Below are 27186 nucleotides of genomic sequence, written 5' to 3'. Positions count from 1 at the left end.
CTCGCGCCAGGCGAGGGAGATCCACACCCTGCTCACGTATGACCTCCCCCGGCCGCCTCTTCTGTCTTGCTGGCCACCTCTCGGTGGCTCCCATCAACAGCCCTCCCTCCAGGTCGCACACACCCCACTGCCCTGAACACAGTGAGGACACTGCCCAGCTGGGCGTCACTCCTGGAGAGCAGGGACCATCAGGCCACCCAGAGCCGCCCCTGAAAATCCCAGGGGACACCCAGATGGGCGCAGGTAGTGGCGCCATCTCAGGGACAGTCTGGGACGTCACCCGACATCCCGAGCTGCTCTGACACAGTGGTCCTGCACTCCGGAGTCAGACGACCCAGCTCCAAATCCTCTCTCCTCACCACTGGCTGGGGGGCTCAAGGACCCGACTCCGGACGCCTGTTTTCCATCCATAAAATCGGGAAGAGTGGGAACACACCTCACCCAGAGCTCCGAGGGCCTGTATGGCGGTGGGCACACGCCCTTGGAGGCTGTATTCCCAGAACTGCTGAGCGAGGCCTCTGGTCCAAATATAAAGGGGTTTATTCACTCTGCTCTCAGTACAAAATAGAAAATAGACCCCTGCCCCGGCCCCCCGCTCCGCAGCAGCAGTGCCCGTGCGGCCCGTCCAGAAAGCTGGCATCCGCCCCGGGCCTCAGGCCTCGAACATGGCGCAGCTGGCACACAGCAGCGTCTCGTGAACGTCCCCGCAGCTGCAGCAGCACAAGGAAGAGAGAACGTGATTCAGGGGCTCGCTCGTGCCCCCCAGACTGCTATGTTGCGGTGCTGACCCCCGGTCCCTGGACCTTATCTGGGGACACGGCTGGGAGCCGCAGACAGAACCAGTTACGACGCGGCCCCACGGTAGACACATGTGCCCCGACCCCATGCTCGAGGCCACCGGGAGAATGGCGAGGCGCGCCCACAACCCCGGGCCTGCAGGCGGCCTTCCTCAGAGCCTGGGAAGGAGCCAACACCGCCGCCGCCTGATCCTGGACGTCTGCCTCCAGAGCACGAGAGCTGCTGTCTACACTGCCTGTGCGCAGTGTCGGCCCCAGCGGCCCCGGCAGACCGAGACGGCCGGTGGTCCACCTGTGGCCTGCGCTGCACAGAAACCTCCCAGTCCCGCGGGGATTTACTGGGCTGCAGTGGTCCAGCAAATCACAGGGGACAGTCGTGAGGAGAGACCCTGCAGGACAAGAAACCGGCCGCCTGCTACAGAACCCACGGAAGGCCGTCGAGTCCGAGATGCGCCAGCAGGAAGGCAGGGCTGCCCACCACCTGATGGGGCAGACGGTAAGCCCGTGGCCCCCCGCACGGGGCTTGCGGAGGATGATCAGCTGTGGGCGGGGTGCCGCTGGCCGCTGTCTTTGTGAACGCAGAGCCTCGGCACAGCACCCACTTCTGCGGCTCCCGGCACAGGGACCGAGGGCCCACCCCTGTGGGGGCGGCGGCAGCAGGCCAAGGCTGGCTTCCACACCTGCCACGTCGGCCTCGTGACCTGCAGCATGCCGTAAGACGGAGCAGAGAGCCCGGCCGGTCGTGTCTGAGAAATGGACGCCCCCTGCCCCCCGTCACAGGGTGAGCTGTGTAGGCAGTTGGGGAAAAGGAGAAGTAAAGACCAGGAGGACACTGTCAGGGCAGGAAGAAGGTTCCCGCACACGGGCGGGCGGGAGGAGGGCTCCAGGCAACTCTCCTTCCCCCTTGGACCCCCTGGGCCCGCCCCCCACATGAACAGCCTCGGGACGCTGGGGACCCAGCCGTCTCCAGTCTGCACAGACACAGGAGGGGCAGAACCAGCAGAACCAGCAGAAGCAAAGGAAAGTGTGTCCTGTGTGTGTGAACAGCCGACACACACGCCCAAGCCCAGCTCCCGGCGCCCACCCTGCCTCGTGCCGCACACGCTGCCCGGCTTTCCCAGGCTCCACCGGCTGGCCGCCCCGAGTGGGGCTTCTGCTTTGCACGGCTGGTTTTAGACTGCTGAGACAAGCCAGTCTGAGGTCTACACGGCCAGCTCCGAGTCTGCGTGGAGGGCCGCGTCTCACACCCAGCAGCCGACGGTGGCTCCTGGCGGGGGGACTGGTACCCGGCACCTCCCAAGCAGGTGTGGGTTCAGCGGGCGGAGACAGACACACGCTCCCGGAACAGACCAGGCGAACGCTCCGGTTCCGCTCGAGGCGGTAGGAAAGCGCGCGCACCGCACGCACACACACCCGCTCCCACCGCTTCCTCCACGGCGAGCCGGCGAACAGGAAAAACCACGTGAGCGGGTCCTAACGTCAAAACCTGAAAAGTCGGCCCCTGAAGCACGGCGAGACCCCAGCAAGGGCGGAACTGGCCGTCTGGGCGACCTGCGTCTCCCCGAGGAAAGCCCGTCCTCAGAGAAGCTGCAGGCCAGGCGGTTCTCGGCCCCAGCGTACCCCAGCGCACCCCCAGGGGCAATGCCGGTCAGGCCCCTCTCCCACCCCCAGGCCCCCACCGTGACTGGGGCGCCCCGCGGTCGGGCACTTACTCTACAAGGGCGCACAGGCTGCAGGCCACGGCCCCGCAGCGGCAGCAGGCACGCACACAGCGCCCGCAGAGGGCGCGCTCACACTGGCCGCACACCGCCGTCCCGTCCAGCGCGCGCACACAGGAGGAGCAGGCTCTGGTCGCGGCCCCGGGCAGGTCTGTGAGGAGGAAACACCGCCTGTCAGCCCCACAGGGGATCTCAAGTGCTGGAGGCCGTGGGGCCGCCTCCCCTGCTGCGGACGGAGGGCTGACCCGACTCCCTACACGCCTCTCCCACCAGGTCCTCATGACAACCTTCCAGAAGGTGCCGCACACAGACCCTTGCTCACCAGGGAGCCCCCAGGCGCCCAGGAGCCCTTAGAGTGCGGTTTCCGTGGCTCTGGGGTGAGCGCTCCTTCCATTCCCGCTACCTAGGTGCTCGGCACCAGGAGGATCAACTCCTCCCTCGCTGGCTTGCATGAGAACTCCCGTGGCTTTCGTCTCACGCGTCCAAAACCTTTGTCTCCGAGTGTGGCCCCTGCCTTCCTGGGCCTCCCTCCAGGCCCTGGGGGGTGGGGAGCGGGGTAGGGGCGGGCGGTAACTGTGACTCCAGCAACAAGGGCGGGGGTCTGAGCCGCATAAGACGCTGCGGCCTGTCCAGGGTTCGCACCCGGCTGGGACCCCATGTCTCGCTGCAAGTGGAAAGGAGGCAGGACACCAAGGGGGTTTCTACTCCTTTCCTGATCCCCAGCCAGAAGCTACTGCACAACCCCCAGGCTCGGACGGTGGCTGGGGGGGTACAGCCTCCTAACGTCAGGAGCCTCTGGCGCTCAGCAGCTCGTCAGACCCTGGGGCCAGCCCTTGCCCGTCTGGGGGAGGAGAAGCTCCCAGGCCCACGGTGTCAGGAACGAAGGACAACACACTCGTCACAGCCCCCCTCAGCACACAGGGGAAGCGCCCGTCGGCCTCACTCACCAGCTTCAGCGGCCTGGGCTTGGCTCCTGGTCAGCCGGCCGTCTGGTCCAATCAGCATCTGCCCCCGTGCAGCCCGGAGGGCCTCTGTGGGGCCCGGCTTCGGGGACTCCGGCAGGTCAACGATGGCACAGCTCTCCTCCCACACGTGGTCCATGTAGGCCTGAGCCCCGCGGAACAGGAGTTGCTTGGTCTTCTCTGGGGAAGACAAACCAGTGCCGGTGTTCACAGCCCGGCGGGGTGGAAGCTCTGCACGGCCACCTCGTCCTTCAGGCCGGCGGAGGCCAGGCCTCCTCTGTGCTGTCGCCCAGTCGCCCTCAGCCCACGCTGCTCCCCGGTGAGCTGGGGACCACTCTGTCCTCTCGCCCTCCTCACCCAGGCTGCACGGTCCCCTCCTCCAGGAGGGTTCTGGGCCATGCGGCCCTACCCAGTCTTCCTCTCCGGTGCTCGCATGGCTCTCGGGACAAGGGGCCTCACCTCACTGCTGTTTCCGGCCCAGCTCCCTGGAAGCGGGTGCTTCACATCACTACTTCACAGCCAGCGGCTCTGGTCTGGGCCCACAGCCCCGGCCGGTGGCACCCCCCATCTCCTGCTGAGCTGCTGGCAAAGGACAGGGCGGGCGGCAACTGGCTCTTGGTGGAGGCAACCCAAAACTTTCCAGACCCCGGTGGGCTCTGGACACCCCCCTGCAGCTGAACAGCCACTCAGCACCGGGGCAGCAGCTCTCCACCAGCCCCCGGGGTGGCCATCCGGGGGCTTTCACAAGACCCAGTGCCCAATGCCAGCCCCCAAACGCTCCTCGGTTTCCTGCCTTGTCTGCACGGAGCCAGGGCGGGGACCCTAGAAGCTGCCGACCGACCCTGTGTGATGGCGACAGGAACGACAGGCCCCGGTACCGGAAGCCACGACGGCTCCCCTCCTCCAGCCCCTCCCGAGCGAGCGCGCCTGATCGCGGGGCGGAGTGCGGGGGCCTGTGCTGCGGGTGATGCTGGTCTTTACAGCGTGTGACCCGAGCGAGGCCGGCAGCTCGGGCGGCAGCCGCGGCCGGAACGCCAGCGGGCTCGAGCGCAGGGGAAGAGCTGGACTTGGGTCCACTGGTCTCGAGCTCCTCTGCGGCGCACAGCGACAGCCCGTGCCCGCGGCGCGCTCCGCCAGGTCCACCCCCGCGCCGCACTCGCTGCCCCCGAAGAGCCTCAGGTGCGCAAGGACGGGAAGGCGGAGCAGCCGCGTGGGGGACGGAGGGCCGGCTGTCCGGGGGGCTCTCGCCCACGTCTGCTGCAGGGCAGCGGCAGCGCTTCCTGCGGGCACCGACACGGCGCCCCCGGCCGTGCCCCGCCGCGGCCGCAGCCGTCCAGCCCCAGCGGTGCCGGGAACGCGCCCGCCCGAGCGCACCACGCAGCCCGCGGGACCCCCGCAGCGGCTCGCGGCCCTCGCAGCTCAGCGGCGGCCGTGCCGTGCGCTCACGCCGAGTCCCGCGGCCCGGGCCTGCCTCCCGGCCTCCGCCCGCAGCTCCTTTCCCTCCGTCCCCGCCTACCGGCTCCCGCTCGGCCTCTGCGGCCCCCCGAGACGCGTGCCCGCTGGGGACCCCGCGCCCTGCGGGTCCCCCCACCCCCCGGACCGGGGCGCTCCGGCAGACGGGGCCCCGCGCGGCCCGAGGCTCGGGCCCGACGCTTGCGCCCGCCCGCTCCGCTCGGGACGTGGCCCTCCCCGGCCTCCCGCGGACCAGGGGCAGCCCCGGGCCACATCGCGTCCCCGCGGGGAGCGCCCACGCCGCTCTCACGGCGCCCGCGGCCCCTCGGCTCCCGCGGCCGCTCGGCCGCCGCGCGCTCACCGAAGATCTCCCGCGAGTGCTGCTCGGCGCATACGCCGCGGCTGAGCTCCCTCTGGCCAACCCGGACCTTCAGCTGCAGCGGGGCCGCGTCCGCGAACGGACAGCCCCGCTTGGGCATGGCCGCGGGCCGGCAGCGGCGCCGTTCAGCCGCGCGCGCCTCGCCGCGACCCGTGACGTCACAGCCGCGCGCCAAAGCGGCGCGGCGCGGGATAGGCCGGGGGCAAGCGCGGAGGCGGGGCTCGAAAGCGGTGCTGCGCGGGATAGGCCGGGGGCTAGGGCCGAGGCGGGGCTCGAAAGCGGTGCTGCGCGGCATAGGCTGGGGGTCGCGGAGGCGGGGCTCGAGCGCGGCGCGGGATAGGCCGGAGACGGGGCAGGGGCGGGGTTGAAGGCGGGGCGGCACGGGATAGGCTGGGGGCGAGGGCGGGGAGCGGGATGGGCAGTGCGGGAAAAGTCGAGAGTGGGCGGGGCCCCGGTTGCAGCGCGGCGAGGGATGGGCCGAAGGCAAGGGTGTGGGGCGAGGGGGCCCGGCGCCGGATAGGCCGAGCGTAGCTTGGAGGCGGAACCGGCGCGCCGGGGGCGGGCCTTGTGGGAGATGCGCCGCGGGATAGGCCGAGCGCGACCCGGACCTGGCTGTGGGCCCGTGGGGGCGGGGGCGGATGGCTCAGCTTGTGCGGGGCCGCGGTCCCTACACCCCTGTTGGAACTGGTACAGTCCCTTGTTTGTCACCGGCGTTGGAGGACGATTCGCGTTTCCTTGTTTTCGTGGAAGGGCCTCCCGGAAGTGGCCGCGCGTCACTACCGCGGTTCCGCGGCGTCACGTCCCTTCCGGCCGGCGGGAGGGCGGCGCGGCCCCGGGCCGGTGTGGGGCGACCGTGCGGGGCCGCCGTGCGGGGACCGGCAGGGGTGTGGGCTGCGGCCGTGCGGGGCTCGGCACGTGCTCCGGCGGCTGTGTGTCCGCGCGCGCCAGGCGGGGCTGAGGGGCGTCGGGGACCCGGCCGGCCTCGTGTCCGCCCGCTGCCGCCCCGGCCCCCTCGCGAGCGCCCCCGGCGACCTCCGTCCCGCAGGTCCCTAGAGTGGAGCTGCAGCGCGCGGGGCCGGTGCGGCTGTTGCGCAGCCTCGGGAGGGAGCGCAGGCGCGGCCGCGGCCTGAACCTGCGGGACGGAGGCGGGAGGCGGCCCCGCAGCTCCGTGCCGGGAAGGCGCGGGTCAGCAGCCCGAGGATCTTCCGTGCAGCTCGGACCGCGGCGGCCGCGGGGGCCCCGGCCCAGCCTGCAAGGACGGCCAGGCCCTGCCGCGCTCTGGGGCCGGGGTCGCGCGGCGCCTGGGACGGGTGGCACAGCGGGGAGGGACGCGGGAGAACGGGCCGGGGTCGGTGCTCACGGGGAGCCCGGACGGCGCGGCCTCAGGGCTGACGCTCCTCAGACGGGGGCGGGCTCGCTTCCCGTTTCCCGGTGCGGCGGCGGCGCGTCCCTCCCGGCGGGCGGGGAGGTCTCCTCGGGGCCGCAGGGTTGTGCGGAGCCGGCCGTGCGGCGGGACGAGCCCGGGCCGCGGAAGCGGGGGCGCAGCTTCCTCGGTGCAGCCGTACCCCTGCCCGGCGGACACTCGCTGACGCCGCGGGGACGGCGCCCGCTCCCCCCCGGCCTGCGAACGCATGTGCGGGCGCCGCGAGAGACGCGGCTCTGCTCTCCGGTCCCGCAGCGCGCGGCCGCTTCCCGCGCCAAGTCCAGACCCGCGCGGCGGCTCCTTCGGGGCGAGCGGTCCGGGGTGCGCGTGGACCGGCTGTCCCCGGCCGGCGGGCGCCCGGGCGGGCTCCGGGTTGGGCTGTGACGAAGGCCGCCGTCCGACTGCCGGTTTGTGGACGCGTCCGTGTGCTGTGGCCGGCGCGAGCGGCGGCGTGGCTGGTGGCCGCTGAAGGCCGTTGGGGGGCCGGCCGCGTGCAGAGTGCAGAGTGCTTGGGGGAGCGGAGCCGCCCGCGTCCACCGCCCGCTTGTCCTTGCCTCGGGCGCCGAGGGAGACCGCTCGAGCCCCTCGGTGCCGCCGAGACGGCGCCTTATCATCTCTCCAGCCCTGGGCACACCTGGTGCCCGAGAAGGGGCCGCGAGAGTGAGGAGGTCGGTGCCAGCGAAGAATCCTTGTCCCGGGAAGGCGGCCTGTACAGCGCTGCGGACCCGCGGGGACGCTGCCCGAGGCCGCCCCGTCAAGATTGTCTAGAGGTAGAAGAGAATCAACAATCCGTCTTCCAGCGGGATTCAGCAGCCCCTGCGAGGTAGAGCGTTGGAAGCCTTTCTGCAGCTAACTTAAATTGCAGGGAACCTTGCAAAGCCGCGCTGGGAGTTTTTACACGGAATGAACAGTTTAATTCTGAAAAATGCCTACTCTGGTTCTCGGTCAGAGGCGTGCACCTGTGCTGTGGCAGGACGCGGCCACGCAGCGGCTCTGCAGAGGGCCGTGTGGGGTCCCATGCAGCGGAGGGGACGACCTCTCTTTCCTGAAGATCCGACACCTGCCTCGGGGCTGTCCTCCCGTCCCTCTCGACATACCGTGGAAGGAAGTGATTCTCGGAAAACAGTTTCTGCTGGTGCCTCCCGCCCCCGCCTCCCAGTAGCATTGCTCCTCGCTGACTGGCAGCCCAGAGGAACTGGTTGTCGCTCCTCGGAAGTCACTCACGACTGTTGCGGGCACTGCTTGGAGCGGTTGGCTGGTGCGCGAAGTCCCGGGACTTTCCGGATGGAGCCTGCGCTGTACAGGTCCTGTCACGTGGTCAGGGAGATGCTGACCACTCGCCGGACTGGAGCCCCTGGACCTGTGTGCTGCCTGGGAAGAAAGCCCTGTGGGCCCTCCACCCATTTCCTGGAGCCCGAATGACAGTGTCAGGGTTACGAGGCTGGGATTTAACCCTGAATTAGATGGGTTCCCCCCATCTAGTTCCTTTCCTCTCCCAACTGATAGTGAAGGGGCGGTTATTTTTCTAAATTTACCCAGACCTGGAAGAGTTGTTCAAGGAGGTCACTCAGCTTCTAGTGGAGAACACAGTAAGCTCGTGCAGCTGTGGCCACTCAAGTCGCTTATTCAGTCCAGTGGCCTCCAGAGGGATGAGGGCAGGTGTGCGCAGCCGAGGCGGAGAGGGGCTGCTGGGGGCTGCCCCCGGCCCTGGCACGGGGCTTAGAGTTCAAGGGGGGCATTTCTGTAATGGTTCCCTTTTGGGACACACTGAATGCCCGTGGTCTCGCCTACCTGGGCCCGTTCCCGTCTGAGCAACCAAACAGTTTGGCTTTGTGATCCCAGAAACGTGCGTCACCCAGACCACTGTCCCCAGTAAAGTCAAAACGAAAGGACAGTCAGAAGCAGACACAGACTGACACCACCATTCAGTGGCTACTGGGTGTGTTTATTACTCAGTGGCTCCAGCCGGCCATACAACCATGTGACTATTAATATGCCGTCAGAGTTCTCTGGAGTGCTTCTGCTCATTTTCAGTAGCAGGATTTAAAAAGAAAAAATGGACATGACGCTGGCTGTCAGATGTTGGGATCACTGTAGAAACCTGTGGCTGAGCTGAAGGCTTAGCGAGGAATATAAAAGTACAGAAAATAATTTTCCTACTTCTTTCCGGGCGCTGACTCTGGCTGTCAAGGTGGGACAGGACCGCTGGGGACTGCTGGGCCAGCGCTGTGTCTGTCTAAAACAGCTGGATCATCGAGTCCCTTGATTTGCCAACACCAACCCATTTCACTGGAAGGGAACAGGGTTGCTCAGCCCCGGAGGTGGGGGGCAGAGGGCAGGGCGGTGGCTGGGACACGGGCACCCACCTGCCACTCCAACGTGATTCTCCACGAACCGCACGTAGTTCTGGGCCTGCGGGGGCAGGTCCTCCCACTTCCTGGCACCCGTGGTGTCCGCCTTCCACCCAGGCAGCGTCTCGTACTCAACTTCAACCTTCTGCAGTATCTCCTGGTTCGCTGGGGAGACAGAGGGCGGGGAGGTGACCCACTTCCTAAGGTGCTGGTGCTCCGGTCGTCCACTGGGGGGCCTGCTTGCCACAGTGGTTAGCCGGGGGAAGGCATGTGGCCCTGTTTGCTGTTGGGGGGGGGGAATGGTCCTCGGACCATGGGCTGCACCCCTTCCAGACCACCCTGCACATGCACTTGATAAGGGGTCTGCTAGAACGCCCACAGGTGACTCAGCTGAGGAATTCCATGGACCCCACTTGGAAATTCTTTTCTTTTTCAGATTTTATTTACCCATTTATTTAGAGAAAGCGTGCAAGGGGCTGGGGCAGAGGAAGAGAATCTCCAGCAGGCTCTGCCCTGAGCACAGAGCCTGACTCGGGGCTTGATCTCACAATCCCAAGATCATGCCCCAAGCCAAAATCAAGAGATGCTTAACAGACTGAGCCCCGCCAGGCGCCCCCCTCCCTGCAACTTGGAAAGTAAAGGGTCCTGAAGCATGAAGGGATCCTGAAAGATCTCTGTCCTGTTCCCAGGGCAAGGACCCTGCTCCAGCTGCCAGTCTGTGGCTCCCAGCCCACGACACAGTAGATGCCAGCCATCCCTCACTGATGGAAGGTGCCGGAACATGTTGTCTATCGCAGGGTCTTCCTTGCACGCTCCCCAGGGCCCTGGATCTCTGGGCTCACACCAGAACCTTGCTGTGCCTTCTCCAAGGTCAGGGGTCAGAAGGGTCGGGACGCAGGCCAAGAGGACTGGGGGGTCCACACATGTGCTCAGAGGAGAGAGGGTTGCTAGGGGGAGTGCAGTCAGAATGGGAACTGTCCAAGAAAACATTCGCCTTTGTGCTTTCTAAAAGAAGGGGTGCACGGTAACAGAAAACCATTAGGTCTTAAATAACTGAAAACCGTGTTTTCTTTGGTAAGACAGTCATCTTTACGTTTGCACAAAGCAGTCCATGCCCGCCCAGGGAGCTTCCAGGGCGCCCAGGAGCTGGGCCTCGGCAGTGCCTAAGTGTCCCCGGGGTCTGGAGTGAGCGGGGCTGGCTCCCACTGGCCCCCCCGCCCCCCCCAGTCTGCAGACTCACCCCTTCTCCTCTTCCCATGCAACAGACAGAAAAGCCACCACCTCCCCGTACCTGGGAAGTAGGGGATCCTTTTTCCGTTCAGCTTGTATGAGACGCCGACCTTCACCTCGTCCAGGGCGTCCAGGATGTCTAGTTTTGTCAAGGCCAGCCTGTCCCCAAGCCAGCAGATGGAGCCGCACTGCAGAAGCCTGCACACCTGCGTGTCCCCTCTACTGACAGTCGCCAGCGAGTGTAGACGCCGTGAGCCCAGAAACACGAGGCCGGGCTTGGGGGCATGGCTTCTGTCTGGCTGAGGTCTCCTCCCCTTGGGCGCCCCCATGGGACCCCGTTCCCATGGCCCTGGCGGCCCTCTGACAGGGCCGCGTGTGGGGTCTCAGCGCTCCTCCGTGGCCAGCAGCCCCAGGGACACCCAGGGACTGTGTGGAGCCATCGTTCTTTCTGGCTCAGGCCCCCCGCTTCCGCCTTCCCTCTCCTTTCTCCCTCGCGGGCCCTTGTGGGTGGGTCTCTCTGTGCTTCCTGTGCCCGCGGTGGCCACCCCGGTCCTCTGCTCTGTGGCAGCCGCGGCAGGCACCTCAGTGCTGAGAGTGCAGCCTCTTCGCCACTTGGCCCCAGTGTGGGGACAGTGTTGCCCTCCCACTGCCCAGCCCCACACACCAGCAGATCTAACAGAGTTCTTGACAGTCAGGCCTGGCCGGGCTCCCCGGAGAAGGTGTCCTGTCCCCGAGCGCCACGGTGGAGGCCCTTGGTGCCAGGCTCAGACTCCCTCTCTAGACGGTCGACCTTAACCTCCGGGTGCCAGGATGCCCTCGGGCCGCCCCCTTCCCTGCTCAAGCTCAGGAGCTGATGGCCTGCTTGTGTGTCGCCCGCCGTTGTGGCCCTGCCGCGGGGTGGGGGGTCTGGCCAGCACCCGACATCGCACGTGTGGGAAGGGCTGCTTACGCGGTGAAGCCGTTGACCATGTGCGCGTGTCTGAGAACCATCAGGTCGAGCCACCCGCAGCGTCTCTTCCTGCCCGTGCTCGCCCCCCACTCGTGGCCGCGGCTCTGTAGCAGGTCTCCTATTTCCTGCGACAGCAGAGCAGGTCCACGGCCGCGTGGAGGGGGCGTCTGCGCCTCGCTTCTGAGCTCACTGCTTCCCTCCGCTGCCTCCCCTTCCTCTCCCCTCCTTCCCACACTGGCCTTACATGACCCTGCTCAGGACCAGAGCCTTGGGCCCTCGATGCCTCCCGAGAGGGCCCCTGAGCCGCACCACCTGGGGTGCTCTGAGGGGCCGCGAGGCTTGCGGCTTGCCTGCGGTGCTTCCTGGGGAAAGTGGGTCCCCGGGAGCTGGCGTGGTGCAGGGCTGTTGGAACGCGCCACCTCGCGCGCACCTGTGCCCGCCTGCCTCCACACTTGCCCTGTGTGTCTCTGCACACCCCAACCCTGGGCACCCGCATGGCTCTGTGTCCCCCTGCTGTGATCCTGCTGGGATGGAGACTCACATTGATCTGCTCGGTGGGGAAGGCCCCAATGCCCACGCGTGTGGTGTAGGCCTTCACCACGCCATAGACCTCGCCTATGTTCTGTGGGGGGATGCCCAGGCCCGTGCACACGCCTCCCACGGTGCAGTTGGAGGACGTCACAAAGGGGTAGGTCCCTGCAAGACAGAGCCGGGTCAGGGGCTGCCTGCCACCCCTGCAGACGATGCTGGCCGCGGGCTCCGGCTTGGCAGAGGGCAGTGGCCAGCCTGGTCCCCAGCAGGCAGGAAAGGGGGTTTCATTGAGATCAGCCAGGCTGGGGACCTACCGAAGTCAATATCAAGGAGGGCTGCATTGGCACCTTCCACGAGGATTTTTTTTGGGGTGCCATGGAGCGCCTCGTACATAAAGTAGACGCCGTCTCGCACCATGGGTCGGATCCGTTCAGCAAAGCCCTGTGGGGCAGGCAGAGGAGGCTGGGGGCGGGGGCCAGGCCTCTCCGGACAGCCTGAAGTTCTAGGGCATTCCTTTCCCGAAAGGGGCTTGCCCTGCAAGTCTGTCCCGAGATGTGGAATGGCCCCCAACCCCCCGCCCGTCTGGGTCCTGTCTGCGAGGCTCACAGTGGCCTCCTCCTGCAGCCATGGGCTGAAGTGTCCCCTACCCCCAACTCCGTCCACGGTTCATCTGTTGAAGTCCTGACCCCCAGCAGCTCAGAAGGTGACTGTATGGGGAGACATGCCTTCAAAGAGGGGATTAAACTGAGGGAGGGCTTTGTGTTCTCCTCACCCTGTGCTGCTGCTCTGTGTCAGCAAGGCCACCTCTATCCGCTACCCCAAATAGGACAGGGACAGTGTCTTTCCCCAGAATGTCCTGAGAAATGTCCCCTGGTCCCCTGGCCTCCGGCGGGGGGGACCCTTCTGCCCTCAGTGGCCTGGGTTTGCACAGGAGGCCTGTGGTCCCCGAGAGGGCCAGCCACCCCACAGCAGTACCTGCGACAGTATGTCCCTGCCCGTTCCACGGGCGTCTGACCGCAGAGCTGTGCCTCTGTGGGGCGAGCCCGCCACTCCCCGGCCCCACCCCCACCACTGTCCTGTTCCTGCGCCACGCCACTCCCCCCAGACCCCAGCGCTCCCTCCCCCACCAGGCTCCAGCCGAGGTCCCCCCGCACCGCCCCCCCTTACCCCCGCACTACGGGTCCGCCCGCCGCGCGGGGCCTCGGCTCTACCTTGAGCCTTTTGAGTTGCCCTTCGACGTCCACTTCTAGGCTGGGGAACATGGACTGGTGCTGGCGGGCCAGGTTCTTGAATCTGCGGGGGCAACAGTGACTGCGACCCCGCGCCCCGCCTGGTGTCCGCGCCCGCAGCTCCAGCCGCAGTCCCCCCTCAGGCTGCGTGGGGCGCTGGTACCTGGCGGAAAATTCATCGAAGTCCGACAGGAGGTCACAGACACGGAGGCCCATGCGGGCGGCCTTGGAAGAGTAGGCGGGTCCGATGCCCTTCCTGGTGGTGCCGATACTGAAAGACAGGTGGCCGTGAGCCTGCGGGGCCGGTCCCACGGCCTGCTGGGGCCTGGAGGACCCGGGCGCTCAGGGTGCCAGGCAGCATCCCTGTTATAAACAAGGGTTGAGCTGGGAGGGACGGTCCCCAGGGCAGCACCTGCAGTCTGGGACAGCTGTGAAAGCCCACTGCCCCCTCCACTGTCCCTCAGGAATCTGGGGGCTGGGGCCCCCACAGGGGTCCTGGGCCAGGCGTAGCCCTCCCCACCTTCCATGCCTTGGCTCTCTGATGTCTTGCCTGCTCTGGGCCCCAGCTTCCCCCTGGCCGGGCACAGAGGATGCTGCCGTCCGGGTCTGACAGCCGCTGCTTCCCCAGGGGCTGGGCGCACTGGCCGTGTCCACCTTGTGCCCACTGGCGGCCACCGCCCTCGCCCCGGGCTCAGTGAACAGCCCACTCAGCTTCCACCTGGCACATGTGGCTATGAGTGTGTGTGTGGTCTGAGCGTGCACACACGTGGGTGTGCGTGCACACAGGTGGCCAGTGAGTGTGGTGGGGCAGGACGCCCCTGGCTTCACCCTGTCCTGGCTGGAGAACCAGCGCCCTGCACATTCTCATAAATACCTTCGGAGGACACAGTCACAGCTGTGTGTGCGTGGGGGGCCTGTGTATGGGGTCGGGCTGTGCTGGGTGTCTATGGTTGTGGTGGCTTCAAGGGGACCCTGTCCCCCCAGCTGGCACACTGCAGAGCTCCCAGAGCCAGCCACCGAGACCAGAGGAGCCCCTGGAGATACTCACCTCTTGCCCTCCCGGGCCTGCCGTTGTGCTTCCTGCAGCCCGTCGACGGCCTGGTGAAAGTCAAACACTGCGCGGCCCGGTGAGAGGGCCCAGGTGAGAGACAGACACCGGGTTATGGGGCTCCTCTGCCCGTGCCCAGGCTGCCTGGGACAGGTGGTCCAGTTTGAAAGGGGACACACTAGGGGCGCCTGGGTGGCTCAGTGGGTTAAGCCTCTGCCTTTGACTCAGGTCGTGATCTCAGGGTCCTGGGATCGAGCCCTGCATTGGGCTCTCTGCTCGGCGGGGAACCTGCTTCCTCCTCTCTCTCTCTCTGCCTGCCTCTCTGCCTGCTTGTGATCTCTCTCTCTGTCAAATAAATAAATAAAATCTTAAAAAAAAAAAGGGGGGGGACACAGTAGAATCTGCCTCTGCCCAACGCATGCTCACATGTGACCAGGAGTTCTTTTGGGCCTCAGTTTTCCCATCTGCCAATGGGGACCGTGATTCCAACCCCCTGCCTACTTGGCAGTTCTCGGAGAAGGCCCTATGGGGCTACACGGGCTCAGTGTGCGGGGGAGGGGCCACCGCAGGGCGGCTGTTCCCATGGCAGGCGGCAGTGCTGGTGCTCACCGAGGTGCGCGCGGTCGGAGATGACGAGCCTCTTGTCCCAGTCCTTCAGCCCTGTGGTCACACGGCAGGTGGTCAGCCGTCCAGGGCAGCTTGGCCAAGGCTGGGCAGCCGGCCCAGCTCCCACCCAGGGCAAGAGTCCACAAAGATCATGTGGGTGTGCCCTCCCCTCATGGCCCCTCTACCCGCTGAGGGCCAGGAGTCTCACCCCCAGCCCCCTGCGGGACCTCTGTCCTGGCACTTCCTGGCGCTCAGGCCCAGGATCGGGTTCCCATTTTCTCTTCCCTCTCCTGTCTGGAACTCAAGCCCGGAGGCCCAGCCCTGCTTCCTCCTCGGACCCCATCAGGGTCTCTGGGCTGCCCCCTCTAGACAGTCCTCCCAGGGGGCAGCTTGCCCAGACACCCTGGCCGGTAGCCTTGGTCACTGCCTGCCTCCTGGCCCCAGGAACCCCCAGGAACCACATCTTTCCCTGTAGGCGTGGTTGGCCCAGTGGTCCCCCAGCCTGGCCGGACATCGGGTGTCCTGGGAAGCTTCATCAAATTCTAGGTCCCAGGGCCCCTTCCAGACTTCCTGAGTGGGATCCTCCAGATGCCCCGTCCCCAGAGTCATGAAAACTCCCCATAAACACTGAGGCCCACGGCCGTACTTCAGGCCTTGCGTCCCGAGTGCAGACCCAGGTTTTGCACAGGCCCAGCCAGCAGGAGGCGGGTGGGGCTGCTGAGCTGGGGAAAGAGATCCCCCACCCCCCAAGAACCCCCGCAGGAGGCGCTGGCCACCGCACTGCTGGGGACGGGCCCAGGCCAGGGTGCGTGTGCGTGGACTCAGACTTACCTTTCTTCTCATTTTTTTCTGCTTCTTCGAACAAGCCGGGTAAGTGGACGACCACCCCGTTGCCTGCAACACAGCACAGGGCACTGAGTCGCACGGCAGCCGTGGCAGCCTACATTGAAGGGGATTCTGCTGCCTGCCACAACACGGACGGACCTTGAGGGCACTGTGCCGAGTGACCCAGGCAGATCCAAAGGAATGAGACCCTGTGTGATTCCACTCATGGGGGTCCCTAGAGGAGTCCGATTCACAGGGACAGGAAGGGTGATGCCAGGGGCTGGGGAGGGGGACAGGGTTAGTGTTGAATGGGGACAGTTTCAGGCTGGGGAAACGGAAAGTTCTGGAGACGGGCAGAGTGAGTGAGTTTCATGGCACCAAGCTCTGCGTGTCGGAGCGGCTGAGCTGGTGGGTTATAAGGTGTGTGTCGCAGCAGGAGAAGCGGCGAGACCAAAGCAACAGACGCAGGTGCAGAGCCCGAGCGCGGGGGCGTCCAGGCGAACGGTGGAGAGCACTGCCAGGAGTGCGGACCGAGCCCCGGAGCGGAACCGTGCTGAACTTCAACAGCATGGAAGCCTCAGAGAGCTGGGACGGTTCACTCGAGTGGTGTGAAAATGGTGTGAAAGACCCTTCCCGGCCCGAGCAGGACTCTGGGGAGCCGAGCCTTTCCTCCTTGGGACGCTGAAATGCCATCCGTGGACATTGTTCACAGGCGCGGACTGAGGCCCAGAGAGAGAAGGCGACTGGCCCCAGGTCACACAGCATGTTGGCGTGGGGTCCAGGCCGAAGCGAAATGCTGTCCCTTTTCTCTTAGACCGAAGGCAGCCAGCCGGGCCACCTGCTGTCTTCCCAGGAGGAGCCCTCCCCCTGCCCCGCCTCCCCGGTCCCCACGAGGGCTGCCGGTGGCGGCGTAGGCTCCGCCAAGGGAGACAGGATGTGGGTCCAGATGGCAGTGGCTCAGACTGTGCAAGCCACACCAAGTACAAAAGGTCACCTAAATGCCAGGGCGTCCTGAAGTGGCCACGTGGCAGGGGCCCAGGGAGTGTCGTAAGCCGAGGGGCAGCTGAGTTTGGGCACGTTCGCCCCCTGCTGAGCACGCTGCCGGGCACTCCTGCGATGCTCCCCCGACCGCACAGCCTGGGCTCCGGCTGCTGACCCTGACTCACCCCAGCTCCAAGTAGGGCCTCCCTGGCCTCGCTTCCCACCAACTTGGGCACAGGGCCCAGTGCATGAGGCTGGGCCAGGAGAAGGCTGCAGGAGAGCCTCCCCCCGAGCCCCACTCTGGGTGAATCCCCGGTGTCACCGTGCCGTCCTTGCCCACATGGTGGCCCAGGTCTGTCCCCCTGAGCAGCCTGACTGCATGCCGCCCCTCAGCCAACACTCCGCTCCCTTCGGCGGCCCTGTGCCCTCACTGGGCTTCCCAACCTGGGACAGGGGGTGGGCACAGAGAAGGCACGTGGTGGTCGTGGTCAGCCCCGGAAGGAGCCAGAGGAAGTGTCCTGGACGCTGCAGGAGAGCATCTGGATTGGCGTTGGCTGCTCTAGGCCAGGGAGGCTCCGTCTAGAGCCGAGGGGGGAGGGAGGGAGGGGGAGAGGGGGCAGAGACAGAGAGAGTAGGAGACTCCACAGTCCTAGAGGCTGGAGGGACCCTGAAGGGCAGGGAAGGCCCCAGCCAGGGCAGGGGTGCTGTGGGGAGGGGGAGGCAAGGGGAGCCAGCAGGCTGGGCGTCCGCCCGTGCGGCAGGAGTCCCGCCTCTGCTCACGCTTGCGCACGCACGCACACACACACACATCTGCCTGCACACCTGCCTGCACACCTGCCCACACCTATCCACACAGCACACTTGCTCACGGACTCACACCCACACACAATTACTCCCATACGTGCACACAGCTCGCACACGCAGCTCTGTGGGGCCTCCCGCCCTCGGTCCCTTGGGCCCAGGCTGGGCGGCCCCCAGGACAGGATCCCCGCCCGTGCGCCAGCCCAGCTCTCCTGCTGTGTCCAGCCCCACATGCAGGGGCACCCTGGGCCGGATGACTCCCCGGCCTGTGCGGCCGACGCTTGCGGGACCCTGGGTTGCCGGCACTCACCGATGAAGGACACGGCCTTGGTGTTGATGATGCCGCTGGGCAGCAGGTGGAAGTCATACTCCCTGCCGTCCACCACCACGGTGTGCCCGGCGTTGTTGCCCCCCTGGGAACAGAACCCCGATGAGTATGCAGGAGCCTCAGGGCTTGGCCTGCCCGGGAGGACCTGTCCAGCCTTGCTCTGGACCAGCTCTGAACACAGGTGGCTTAGGGCAGTGGTTCTGTCCCCCAGGGCATGCGGGACACTGTCCACACTTGGACTTGGGGCTCTGGAGCCATGGTTGGCTCTGATGCACGTCTGGGTGCACCGGGTCACCGGCCCACGCCACAGATGGGGCACAGAGGCCCGGCCAGGGGACTGGCTTGGAGGGGACCCGGGCTGGTCCCACCCTCCCTGCCCCCTAACCCCCTGGCCCAGGACCATCCCATGGGCCCATGCTGATGCCCCGAGGAGGCTGGCTTGGCACAGGTCCCCTCTATGAGCCCCTCCGGAGGGCCCTCCTCTGATGCAGGAATTAGGGGCCAGCCTCTCTGGGAAGCACAAACCCAGGCCCCCACAGCTCAAGCTCCCTGGCGGCAAAGGTTGAGCTAGACAACACCGTTGTCTGGGATGGGGTGAGGGACAGGTGTAGCCATTGGCCGCAAGGCCGGCACCCCCAGCCCCCTGAGCAGGGGCCACTCCACCTGGGCCCGCCATCTAAGAATAAAAAGGAAAACACGGCTCTGAGTCTAGCTCTGTCCTGGGGGACACCCGGGTGACAGGGTCCTTTCTTTGTGGAACTCTTGCTGATAGGGGCCTGGGGCTGGCTGAGGGGGTTGGGGGGAGCCCAAGGAGATCCAGCCCCAGGAGGGGTGCCCAGCCTGCTGTTCCCACCAACAGAGGACATGGTGGGCCCCCCCAGTGTCCCGCAAAGGACCCTTGGGGGCTCCCCTGGGTGGGGAGGCATGCTGGCCTGTGCCCATGCCCTGTGCTCAGCCCAGCCCCACCTTCCCGTCCTAATTCCCCGCAGAGACACTGGCTTATCCACTGGGCCCCTCCAGGCCAAGGCCCAGTCCTTGCCACACCCCACTGTCCTCCTGCTTGGAAGAGGAGGGCCCTGGGCCGCAGGCTCTTGGTGGCCTTGGTCTTGCCCATTCCAGGCAGGGCTGAGTGACGGCGGCCACCTCCCCCCATCTGCCAGCTGGGAGCACCTGTTCCTCCCAGAGAATCTGGATGAAATTTATATCTCCCAGTTCCTCCACCCAAACAGCCCAGGCAGGGGGGTGGCAGGGCGCTTGGGGACAGCAAGGGGCGACAGCAGAGACCCCAGGCCCAGTGGCTTTCGCTCCCGGACCTCACGTCAGGCTTCGGTACGTGAAGCAGTGGGGTTAGGGTCTGAATGCGTCTCCCCAGTGTCCACAGAGCCCCTGCTCCCCGTCTCCACCCTGTGAGCTCTGCCAGCTGCCCAGGTGCTCCTGCTGGAAGCCGGGTCCGCGGAGGGCCCCAGACGCCCGAGCACTGCGGGTCTGGAGTGCGCGTGGACAGTCTGGTGCGTCTGCTCCCGCTGCCCCCGACATGGCGTGGAGGGCGTCTCTGACAGACTCCTGGGGTCCCCCCAGTCCAGGCGTGCACTTGACACCCTACTATGACCGTGTCCTCCCAGCTCCCCGTCACCAGTGGGAGCCAAGCTGCTCTGGTGCTCCCAGGTCACTGGCTGTGGGAACTGACCGCAGCCTCTGAGGGAACGATGGTAGATACGGGTGGGCTGCGGGGAGTAGACGGGAAGGACAAAAAGGCCTGTGGGGGCCTGGGAGCCCAGGGGGCCACCCCACGAGCAAGGGCGGACAGGCAGCTCTGGGCCACGGGGGCTCAGGACGGAGATGGTAGTGGCAGGTGAGATGATGGGCTGCCGCAGAGAGGAGATATGGGAAGGGACCCCGGGGGGGTGGCTGGGGTGGGGAGAGGAAGAGGGTGGACGCAGATGGGGTGGGGGAGACACGGCAGGGGAGGTGGTGGGCTCAGAGGCGGACTCCCGCCCCTACCCTGCTCTGCCCTCACCTCAACATCTGTCCGCTGACTCCCCTCACATGGGCACCCCAGCCAGAATCATATCTTGTGCGAGGGGTGCTGGGGGCGTGGTCTCCATTGGCAAATGGGGGGACCTAGGGTCCCAAAGAAGGGAGTTCAGGGCAGGATCCAGGCGGTCTGGGACGCAGGACCCCTGCCTCTCTGCCGATGCTTTCCTCCCATAGCGGCTTCGCACCTGCCACAGCTGGACTGGACAGCCCCCCTCCCACCACCTCCTCTCCCAGTGCACAGGGCCAATGTCGGCTGGCCTGAGGACATGCACAGAGACCAGAAGCACTGTGAGGCACACCCCACCTCTGTGTGGGGTAAACACGGGCACCTAGGAACAGCACAGGCCACTGTGGCCCAGTGGGCATCAGATGACCCAGGCCAGCGGCAGGGCTCAGGCCTCAGACCCCAGTCCACTCCCAGGGGGCAGGAGCTCACCCCAGGACGCTGAGCCCAGGGCCTGCTCACCTGCGGGGAGCATCTCCCAGCAGCTCTGCTGAGGTTCAGGGTGATGGTCCCAGAGACTGCCGTCCATCCTTCCCCAGGTGGCATGTGGGCAGGGTGTGAGATGGGGGCAGGAACACCCCACGCGCCCTGCTTAGGCTTCAGCCCCACTGCCACCTGCCCCCTGCGGCCCAAAGAGGACCGGCCCCGGGGGCCTTTGGGCTGGGGGTGCAGCTGCCCCAGCTCCAGACCAGTTTGGAAAACCACATGGAGGCAGGAGCTTGTCCCAGTGAGAGCAGGTGTGAACATCCGACCTGGCCTGGCCCCTTTCCTTCTTGGGCGGCTCAGCCTAGAAGGGCAGGCTCTGGAGGTTCCACACTCCGTGCCCTGAGAGAGTGAGCGAGGACCGTCCTGGAACTCAGGGCAGCCTGGGGCGACTCCCAGATCTGTTTCACCGTCTGCCCCATGGCTCCCTGGAGCAGGCCTCCCCTTACCTTTGTACCCCAGGGGATGGGCCAAGTCAGGCGGGAGCTGGGCATAGAGGGAGGGCTCGGGGTGGCCCCTCCAGGGCTCTGCCTGCCTCCAGGTCCTCCCTCTGTGGCAGAGCCTTGGGTCAGGCCCAGCTCCGGACCCACCACGGACACCGAAGCCACTCCTGCCACCCTGCCCAAACCTTACAGAAGCCCCAGCCAGCTGCCCCACTGGAGGCAGAAAAGGGGGCTCTCAGTCCTGGACCCAGGAACAGGACCAAGGCCAAGGCAGGCCCACTCAGAAACCTGGGCAGCTCTAAACCTTCCTGGCCCTGCAGAAGACCAGCGGGTTCACTCTCCTTGGGACCAGGGAAAGCGGGGCCCAGGCGCAGGGAGCCCTCCCCAGGGACTGCCCAGTCTGAGATACACACAAGGCCCGTTGTGGCAGTGTGAGTGGTGGCCAGGAGCCACAGTGCAGACCCCCTCTCTGGTCCCCACCTGGCAGCGAGAGCGCACGGCCTAAGCCACCCTCTTGGACACCTCGAGGCCTGTGCAGCCCTGAGAGCCAGCTCTGACGTCCCCACTGGGCCCCAAGATCTGGCGGACAGACAGCCTGTGAGAGTCATCTTCCCGGCCCCCCTTTTATGCTGCCTTCTGTGGAGCCCCTGAATCTGCTGGGGGCCGTTCGCAGTCTGGGGGACCTGCTCCTGCAGCAACAGGGCAGGCGGTGGGGCTGTGCAAAGGGCAGGCCTTCGGTCCCCAAGTCCGGTCAGGCACCCATGGGCGCAGGCCTCAGGAAGGTGAGGGGTGAGCTTAGCCGGCTCAGAGGGTCCACTCGCTGGTCGGGGCTCTCGCCCCTCCTCGGAGGCCACGGGGTGGGGTGGGCAGCGAGTGTGCCCAGGGTGGGCAGACTGCGGGGGGCTCAAGGGTGCCCCTGGGGCGCCCACCCCACTCCCCAGGGCTGCGACGTCTCCTCAGGGCTCCCTGCAGAGCACATTCTGCAACCCCTGTCTCCCACACATGTACCCTTGCACGCCAGCATCTGTCCCCTTCCTGCCTCGGCTCACCAGCCCTCGTCCTGAGTGCCCTGTCGGTGTCAGTGTGGATAGCCTTCCGCTGACCTCTGATCTGCCAGGGGCCCCACCCCTCCCATTCTCCCTGGACCCCCAACAACACGCGTCTCCACACTGTTCTGGACGGCTCCTTTGGCCACCACGCCCTCGGCCCTGATTCCCAGGGAGGCACTAGCCTGGTCATCTGTCCCGTGATGCACCCCTCAGCCCCATCAGCTTCGAGGGGCTCCAGGCCCGTGAGCTCCAGACTCCCCCTCTCCCCAACATTCTTGATCTCATTTCTCTGACAGCCCTGCCCGCCCCCCCACCGCAGCCACAGAGCCCGCTGGCCTCCCCAGTCCAGCTCTCGGAGAGGGAGCAGCTAGTCTGCCCGCGTCCATCCCCAGCCCTGGTTTGAGCAGGGGAGGGGAGCAGGGAGTAGAGCAGGGGAGGGGAACAGGGGAGGGGAGCAGCTGCTCCTGGCCAGCCCCGGGAGCAGTAGGGGTCCGGCTGAGTCTGGGTCCTGGGTGACACACGGCAAGCGGCCTGCTCTCAGGGTGGAGACGCTGGGGACCCGACCTGAAGTCCACCCACCTACACAGTCCTTCCCTCACCTGCTGCCCGCTGCGGTCACTCACTCAACCCCATGCAGAGTGGCCCTGGGCTCAGCGCCGCACGGGGGTGGGAGGGAGAGCTCAGGGGCTCCAGGCAGGTGACAGCTGCCCACTGCAGCCGCTTCCACAGCCACCAAGAGCTGTGTTAGCTGGGGGTGCCCCACCCCCAAGCATCAGAGGACGCGGACATGCAGGGACGCCTGCTTCTGGAAGCGACAACAGGCTCTCCCAACCCCTGTCCCATGGAGGGCCCTGACCAGCTGGAGTTTCGAGGTGAGGCTCGATATCTCCTGATATCCATGTGGCGAGAGAGGTCCCAGAGCCCCCACTATCTGCAGGACATGGCCCTTCAAAGAGTGAGCCCACCGTGTACTGAACCGTAGCTCTCCACCAGCAGCTGGAGGTTGCTGGCCCTTCCCAGGGCGTGACCTGTATGGACACGTGTGCCCCCCAGATGGGTGATCGCACGTAGACTGTGGTGAAAACCAAGAGAAACACAGCAGCCTTGTACTGAACATGGTCACCCATGGAACCACGGTACCATGGATGCTGCTGTTGCAAAGGAGAGAATTTTAAATCCCAACCGTGGCAGTCCTGGCCAGGGTGGCCCAGAGCCTTCTGGACAAAATAACTTTGGAAATGGAGGAAGGGCTGGGCGTGAGCAGCTGGCTATGTGGGCCCTGGGCTGACTCCAGGCCGGGGACAGAGTTGAGCAGCGGGAGGGAAGAAGAAGACAGAGCCCAGGGGAGGTGTGCGGACTCCTAAGACGGGAGGGCAGAGCTCACAGGCGGTGTGCCGGCCCCAAGTCCCTGTAGAGAATGGGGATGCCAGCAGCGGTCCCCAGGGGCGCTGTGACATGGCCCAGAGGGAACCTACACCGCCATAAGCCCAGGGAGGCCTTCCCTGCCATGCCCCGACCCCAGGTGCCCCACAGCAGCCCCCACAGGTCCAGACTGTGGGACAAAAGGCGGCTGGGGGTCCTGTGGGAATGGCAGGGAGGCGGGATGTGCACGATCTTTCCAGTGAAAAGGGGAGGCTGCCCCGCAAAGGACACAGAAAACAGCAGGACAGACCCAAGCCGGAGACCCTGGACAGTCGGGAAGGCAGTGGGGGAGTCCCGGGGTGCGGAGCACAGGCCCCGCGTGACTGACAGGGAAGAAACCAGCTGTGGGGGAGCAGGTGGGCCTGGCTCTAGACCGCTGAGGGCCCTGAAGGGCTTCAGAAAGGTGCTGAGTCGGAGCAGGGAGGGGATGGGGGTGCGGCTGCCAGTGAGGGTCAGCAGAGGCTGCGTGGAGTGGGGCTCTGGCTGCCACTCAGGACAGCCCTGGGCCCAAGTGACAGGCCAGGTGACACTTCTGGTCACTGGGGCTGGCCGGTTTCAGCCCTTCCAGGCAGCCACTCAGAGAGGACTCGTGCCCACTGCACACGCCCCCTGCCCGCTTCCCGAAGCCCCTGCCCCCTGCTCCCGTGTGCTGCCCGCTCCTGGGGTTAGGGCTGGGTCTGGCTCTGTGCTCCCACAGCCGTGACATTGAGCGTCATGGCAGCTTCCCCAGGGCCAGCGCGGGGCCCTCACTGCACATGCCCTGACAGCCTGTGCGGTCTCCGTGGGTGGGTGGCACACGTGAGGGCCCGGGTGGGCTGCTGCTTCTCATTCCTCAGCTTTTCTGGGCCTCCGTGTCCCTGCTCCACCACACTGTCTGGAGGCTAGAGGGAAGAAGGCACCTTGGGCTCCCAGGACAGCCCCCAGTTGTCCCCACTGTGAGGTCACCCGGGGTTCCTGCAGAGAGCAACGCATCTGATCTCAGTCTGAGAAGTCAGCTAGGGGCGAGGGTGCCCCGTGGGCCCCCAGGTCAGGTGACGGGGCTCCCGCCTGTTCTGTGCTTGGCTGGTCCTGTCCTGCTGACCCATGCGGCAGAGCAGGGAGGACCCACGCCAGAGCCATTTCTGCGGCCAGGATGGCCTGCAAAGCCCTCTGGGCTCTTCAGAAGGGAGACGGGCCACAGACAGACTTGGGAGGCTCACTGGAGCCAGCAGGTTACATGGAGGGCGGTGGCACCATGTGCCCAGCAGGACAAGGGCTCCTGGCTCAAGCAGCCTCTGGCTCCTGGGGGCTGTCTGGGCCGGGGTGGGGCTTGCTCACCTGGCTTGGGGCAGAAAGGGTAGGAGGTCTATCAGGCTGGGGTGCACCTTCCAGAACCCACTGTCTGTGTGGGACAGGAGTGACCCAGAGAGCGGCTGAGCCAAGCGTGTTCTCTGAGCCAAGCGTGGGGCCCATTTCCTTTCCTGGGAGTGGGCCCGCACCCTAGCCTTCCTGGCAGGAGCTGGGAATGAAGCCCCACACCAGACAAAGAGCTCAGGGGGTGCTCCTTCCCCATCTGGGGCGGCGTTTGTGGGCACGGCTCCAAACCCCACACAGCCAAAACATGCACCTTAAAACTGGCCCCCTCTGTGCCCTGAGCTCTAAGTCCCAGCGCCAAGCATAGTTCTCAGTCTTGGCACAGGGGTGGTAGCCCCAGGGAGCAACCCTGAAGACAGCCCATAGCTGGCATGGTCACCCTGGGCCCTTGGGTACAGAGCCCATGTCTGGCCTCCCTGGTGGCACTGGCAGACACTGGGTCACCCTGGCCAGTCAGCCATGGCCACCCCCCTGCCCCGAGTCTGGCCGGGGACCCTCCTTGCCCCTGGCCTGTCTTCCATCTGGTCTTAGTCCATGGTCCTGCCCCTGCCTCTGTCTGCTCTTGGCTGGCCCCCCAGGGCCACCCTGTGGTCAGCCCCTTACCAGCCCCAGACAGTGAGGAGGGAGGGTGTCTCAGACCAGCCAGGAGCTGGGGCCCCCACCCCACCCCCACGCCGGAGGGCCCAGTGGCACACCCATGGCGCACCCCACCCCACTGCCTGGAGATCAGGTGTCCCCAGCTCAGCACAGGCATTTATAGTTCCGCCCTGGCGCACGGCCTGGAGGGGTGGGGCTGGGTGGGGAAGGCAGCGTGGGGAATGAGCGGGGAGGGGAGTGTGTGCGTGTAGAAGGGTCCGGTGGCCTCCGAGGCCATCTAGGGAGGGGAGGCATCCAAGAGGCGTGTCTAGGTCGGGGAGCCGGAGGACAGGGCCCAGGTCCAAGGGGAGGAGGGGGCTTGCTGGGTGGGGGGGGGGGCCCGCACCTGACAGCGGCTGATGATGTCGGCGTCCGTGGCCAGCAGGTCCACCACCTTGCCTTTGCCCTCGTCCCCCCACTGCGCGCCCAGCACCACGGTCACCCGGGAGCCGGTGGCCGCCACCTCCTGCTGCAGCCTCCCACGCTTGATGCCGCCCGAGCCTGGGGGCCGGTCGTTGGAGGCGCGGGTCCCCGACATGTTGGTCTGGCTCCTCGGCTGCACTGGGCCACGGGAGCCCCGCCGCTGTGCCATTAAAAGGAGCCGGCCCGGGGCCGGGGGCGGGCCGGGGGCGGGCCAGGCTGGTGCAGTGGCGCCTCTTGGTGACCTCCAGGCTGCCGGGTCCCGCCCCTGCCCGCCCAGCAACCACCGAGGAGCCGCGGCCGCGGGCACCCACTTCTGGAGCCCGGAGCACAAGGACAGACGGCCAGGTTCCCCCGTGGGGACTCATGGGGACGCCTGTGCGGCCCTGTCCCGGGGCGGGACCTGGGTACCCACCCCCCTGGGTCCTCACCAGGCCCGGGACCTCAGGGTTTTAGAAACCTTGGGGGGGGGGGCCCTCTTCAGGGTGAGAGGGGGAGCCACGACCTCACACCCCGCTGGGGGTTTGGAGGGGGCGCCTTCCTGTGGTGAAGCTCGGTCTGCCGACGCACACGCTCTGGTGGGGGAGGACAGCATGTCCCCTCCCCAGCACCCCCACCCACACTCTCGGGCTCAGTGTCCAGCAACGACGACGAGCAGTGGCAGGACCAACATGCCGGTCTGCAGCAGCTGGCAGGCTCCACGACGCCCCACGGCGGACCCTTTCCTGGCCCACCTCTGGAGGGTCTGGGCTTCTGGAGAGGATTTGCAACGTCTGCTGGGCTCCCGCGGGGCCCACCCTGCCCCCCAAATCTCCCGTGTGGACTCGGGTTTGGACATGGCTGGCCCCGCTGGGATTAGGGGCCAGGGACGGACCCCTATGGGCAGGAGGGTGCTACGGACCCCTCCCCCCCCAGGGCCAGGAGACCCTGTTCCCTCTCTGGTGGGGGGACTGTCTTCAGTACAGAGGGATCTGGAGCCCAGCAATTAGCCTGTGACTCCGTGGGCTCCCCCAGGGGAACCAAAAGTTCCCACGGAGGAAGAGAAGTCACAGAGGTCACTCATGGAGAGTCCCAGCAGAGGAGGGCGCTGTCCGCCCACCCTCCTTAGACCTCTCCTGTTCCCTCCCTACAGTCCCCTGGGCTCCCGCTGGGACCCTGTTCTCTCCCATGGGGACCCCACCGGTTCTTTTCTCCCGGCATTGCTGTGGGGCAAATGCCATAATGCAAGCAACAAGTGGGGTGTGAGGGGTGGGCTTCCTGTCCTTGGCCTTCCTGGGGGACAGCAGCACTCTCTTGCCCACCTGTGGGAAGTGGCTGAACAGAGACAGGATGGCCGGAGACTCTGGGCAGGCCGGGGCGAGCAGGCATCGGGTGGCCAGCAGGGTCTGTGGCCAGGGTGCCTGGGTGTTACTGGGGGAAGGCGGTGGGAGCGGACCTGGGGCACAGACGCTGGCCATGTAGATGAGGAAAAGGCGGCCTGGTGGCAGAAGGGAGCAGGAAAGTGGGAAGGGCTGTCTGCTGCCTCCAGTACGCCCACGGAGGGGCGATGGGCTGGAGTCCCGGCAGGGCTGGGTGCTAGCTGGGGCCCTTTCGGGGGAGCGTGGGGCTCAGGAGGCCACCATGGGGGTTCACACGGGATCTGCAGGGCCAAACAGTGGCGGGCAGGGGCAGCGACTCCCCCAAGCCTGGCTCTATAAATAGCTAGAGGGCCTGGTGGGGGGGGGTCGGG

General features: G+C 66.4%; 3 protein-coding genes across 5 annotated transcripts; all 3 read right to left on the bottom strand.

The window, feature by feature from the left end:
• Positions 1 to 522: 522 nt before the first annotated feature.
• On the bottom strand, positions 523 to 5615 carry SIVA1 (SIVA1 apoptosis inducing factor). Of its 3 annotated transcripts, XM_047735424.1 has the most exons (4): positions 5291 to 5615; positions 3463 to 3657; positions 2510 to 2666; positions 523 to 710 (listed from the first exon to the last, which is right to left on the bottom strand). In XM_047735424.1, exons 1-4 carry the CDS (start codon positions 5601 to 5603, stop codon positions 653 to 655), a joined length of 723 nt encoding a protein of 240 aa, XP_047591380.1. In that variant the 5' UTR covers positions 5604 to 5615; the 3' UTR covers positions 523 to 652. The 3 variants fall into 3 exon arrangements, with proteins under 3 accessions (XP_047591380.1, XP_047591381.1, XP_047591379.1); XM_047735425.1 differs by lacking the exon at positions 2510 to 2666; XM_047735423.1 differs by lacking the exons at positions 523 to 710; positions 2510 to 2666 and adding an exon at positions 2700 to 3179.
• Positions 5616 to 6494: 879 nt separating this feature from the next.
• On the bottom strand, positions 6495 to 7896 carry LOC125103690 (translation initiation factor IF-2-like). Its single transcript, XM_047735422.1, has 2 exons — positions 7665 to 7896; positions 6495 to 7495 (listed from the first exon to the last, which is right to left on the bottom strand). Exons 1-2 carry the CDS (start codon positions 7894 to 7896, stop codon positions 6495 to 6497), a joined length of 1233 nt encoding a protein of 410 aa, XP_047591378.1.
• A 759-nt stretch (positions 7897 to 8655) lies between these two features.
• ADSS1 (adenylosuccinate synthase 1) lies at positions 8656 to 25657 on the bottom strand. Its single transcript, XM_047735421.1, has 13 exons — positions 25384 to 25657; positions 17593 to 17695; positions 15507 to 15569; positions 14679 to 14729; positions 14070 to 14136; positions 13185 to 13292; positions 13004 to 13085; positions 12107 to 12233; positions 11803 to 11957; positions 11262 to 11386; positions 10374 to 10471; positions 9098 to 9247; positions 8656 to 9020 (listed from the first exon to the last, which is right to left on the bottom strand). The coding sequence occupies exons 1-13, from the start codon at positions 25627 to 25629 to the stop codon at positions 8968 to 8970; spliced, it is 1428 nt and encodes a 475-aa protein (XP_047591377.1). The 5' UTR covers positions 25630 to 25657; the 3' UTR covers positions 8656 to 8967.
• Positions 25658 to 27186: the final 1529 nt, after the last annotated feature.

This window comes from Lutra lutra, chromosome 7, assembly GCF_902655055.1.
Source record: "Lutra lutra chromosome 7, mLutLut1.2, whole genome shotgun sequence".
NCBI classification, from domain to species: domain Eukaryota; kingdom Metazoa; phylum Chordata; class Mammalia; order Carnivora; family Mustelidae; genus Lutra; species Lutra lutra.
Note: the sequence above shows the minus strand (reverse complement) of the source record. Positions and strands in the feature narration are given on the sequence as shown.

Excerpts from the sequence above, each read along its gene's own strand:
- LOC125103690 (XM_047735422.1), bottom strand. The coding sequence starts at position 7,896 with ATGCTACTGGGAGGCGGGGGCGGGAGGCACCAGCAGAAACTGTTTTCC. Across the intron at positions 7,496-7,664 it reads GCCTCTGACCGAGAACCAGA|ACAATCTTGACGGGGCGGCC; the intron begins GTAGGCATTTTT and ends TTCTACCTCTAG.
- ADSS1 (XM_047735421.1), bottom strand. The coding sequence starts at position 25,629 with ATGGCACAGCGGCGGGGCTCCCGTGGCCCAGTGCAGCCGAGGAGCCAG. Across the intron at positions 14,730-15,506 it reads AGAAAAAAATGAGAAGAAAG|GGCTGAAGGACTGGGACAAG; the intron begins GTAAGTCTGAGT and ends GTGTGACCACAG. Across the intron at positions 9,248-10,373 it reads AAGGATCCCCTACTTCCCAG|CGAACCAGGAGATACTGCAG; the intron begins GTACGGGGAGGT and ends CTGTCTCCCCAG.
- SIVA1 (XM_047735423.1), bottom strand. The coding sequence starts at position 5,603 with ATGCCGCGCAGCACCGCTTTCGAGCCCCGCCTCGGCCCTAGCCCCCGG. Across the intron at positions 3,658-5,290 it reads GCACTCGCGGGAGATCTTCG|AGAAGACCAAGCAACTCCTG; the intron begins GTGAGCGCGCGG and ends TGTCTTCCCCAG. Across the intron at positions 3,180-3,462 it reads AGCCCAGGCCGCTGAAGCTG|CGAGACATGGGGTCCCAGCC; the intron begins GTGAGTGAGGCC and ends TTCCACTTGCAG.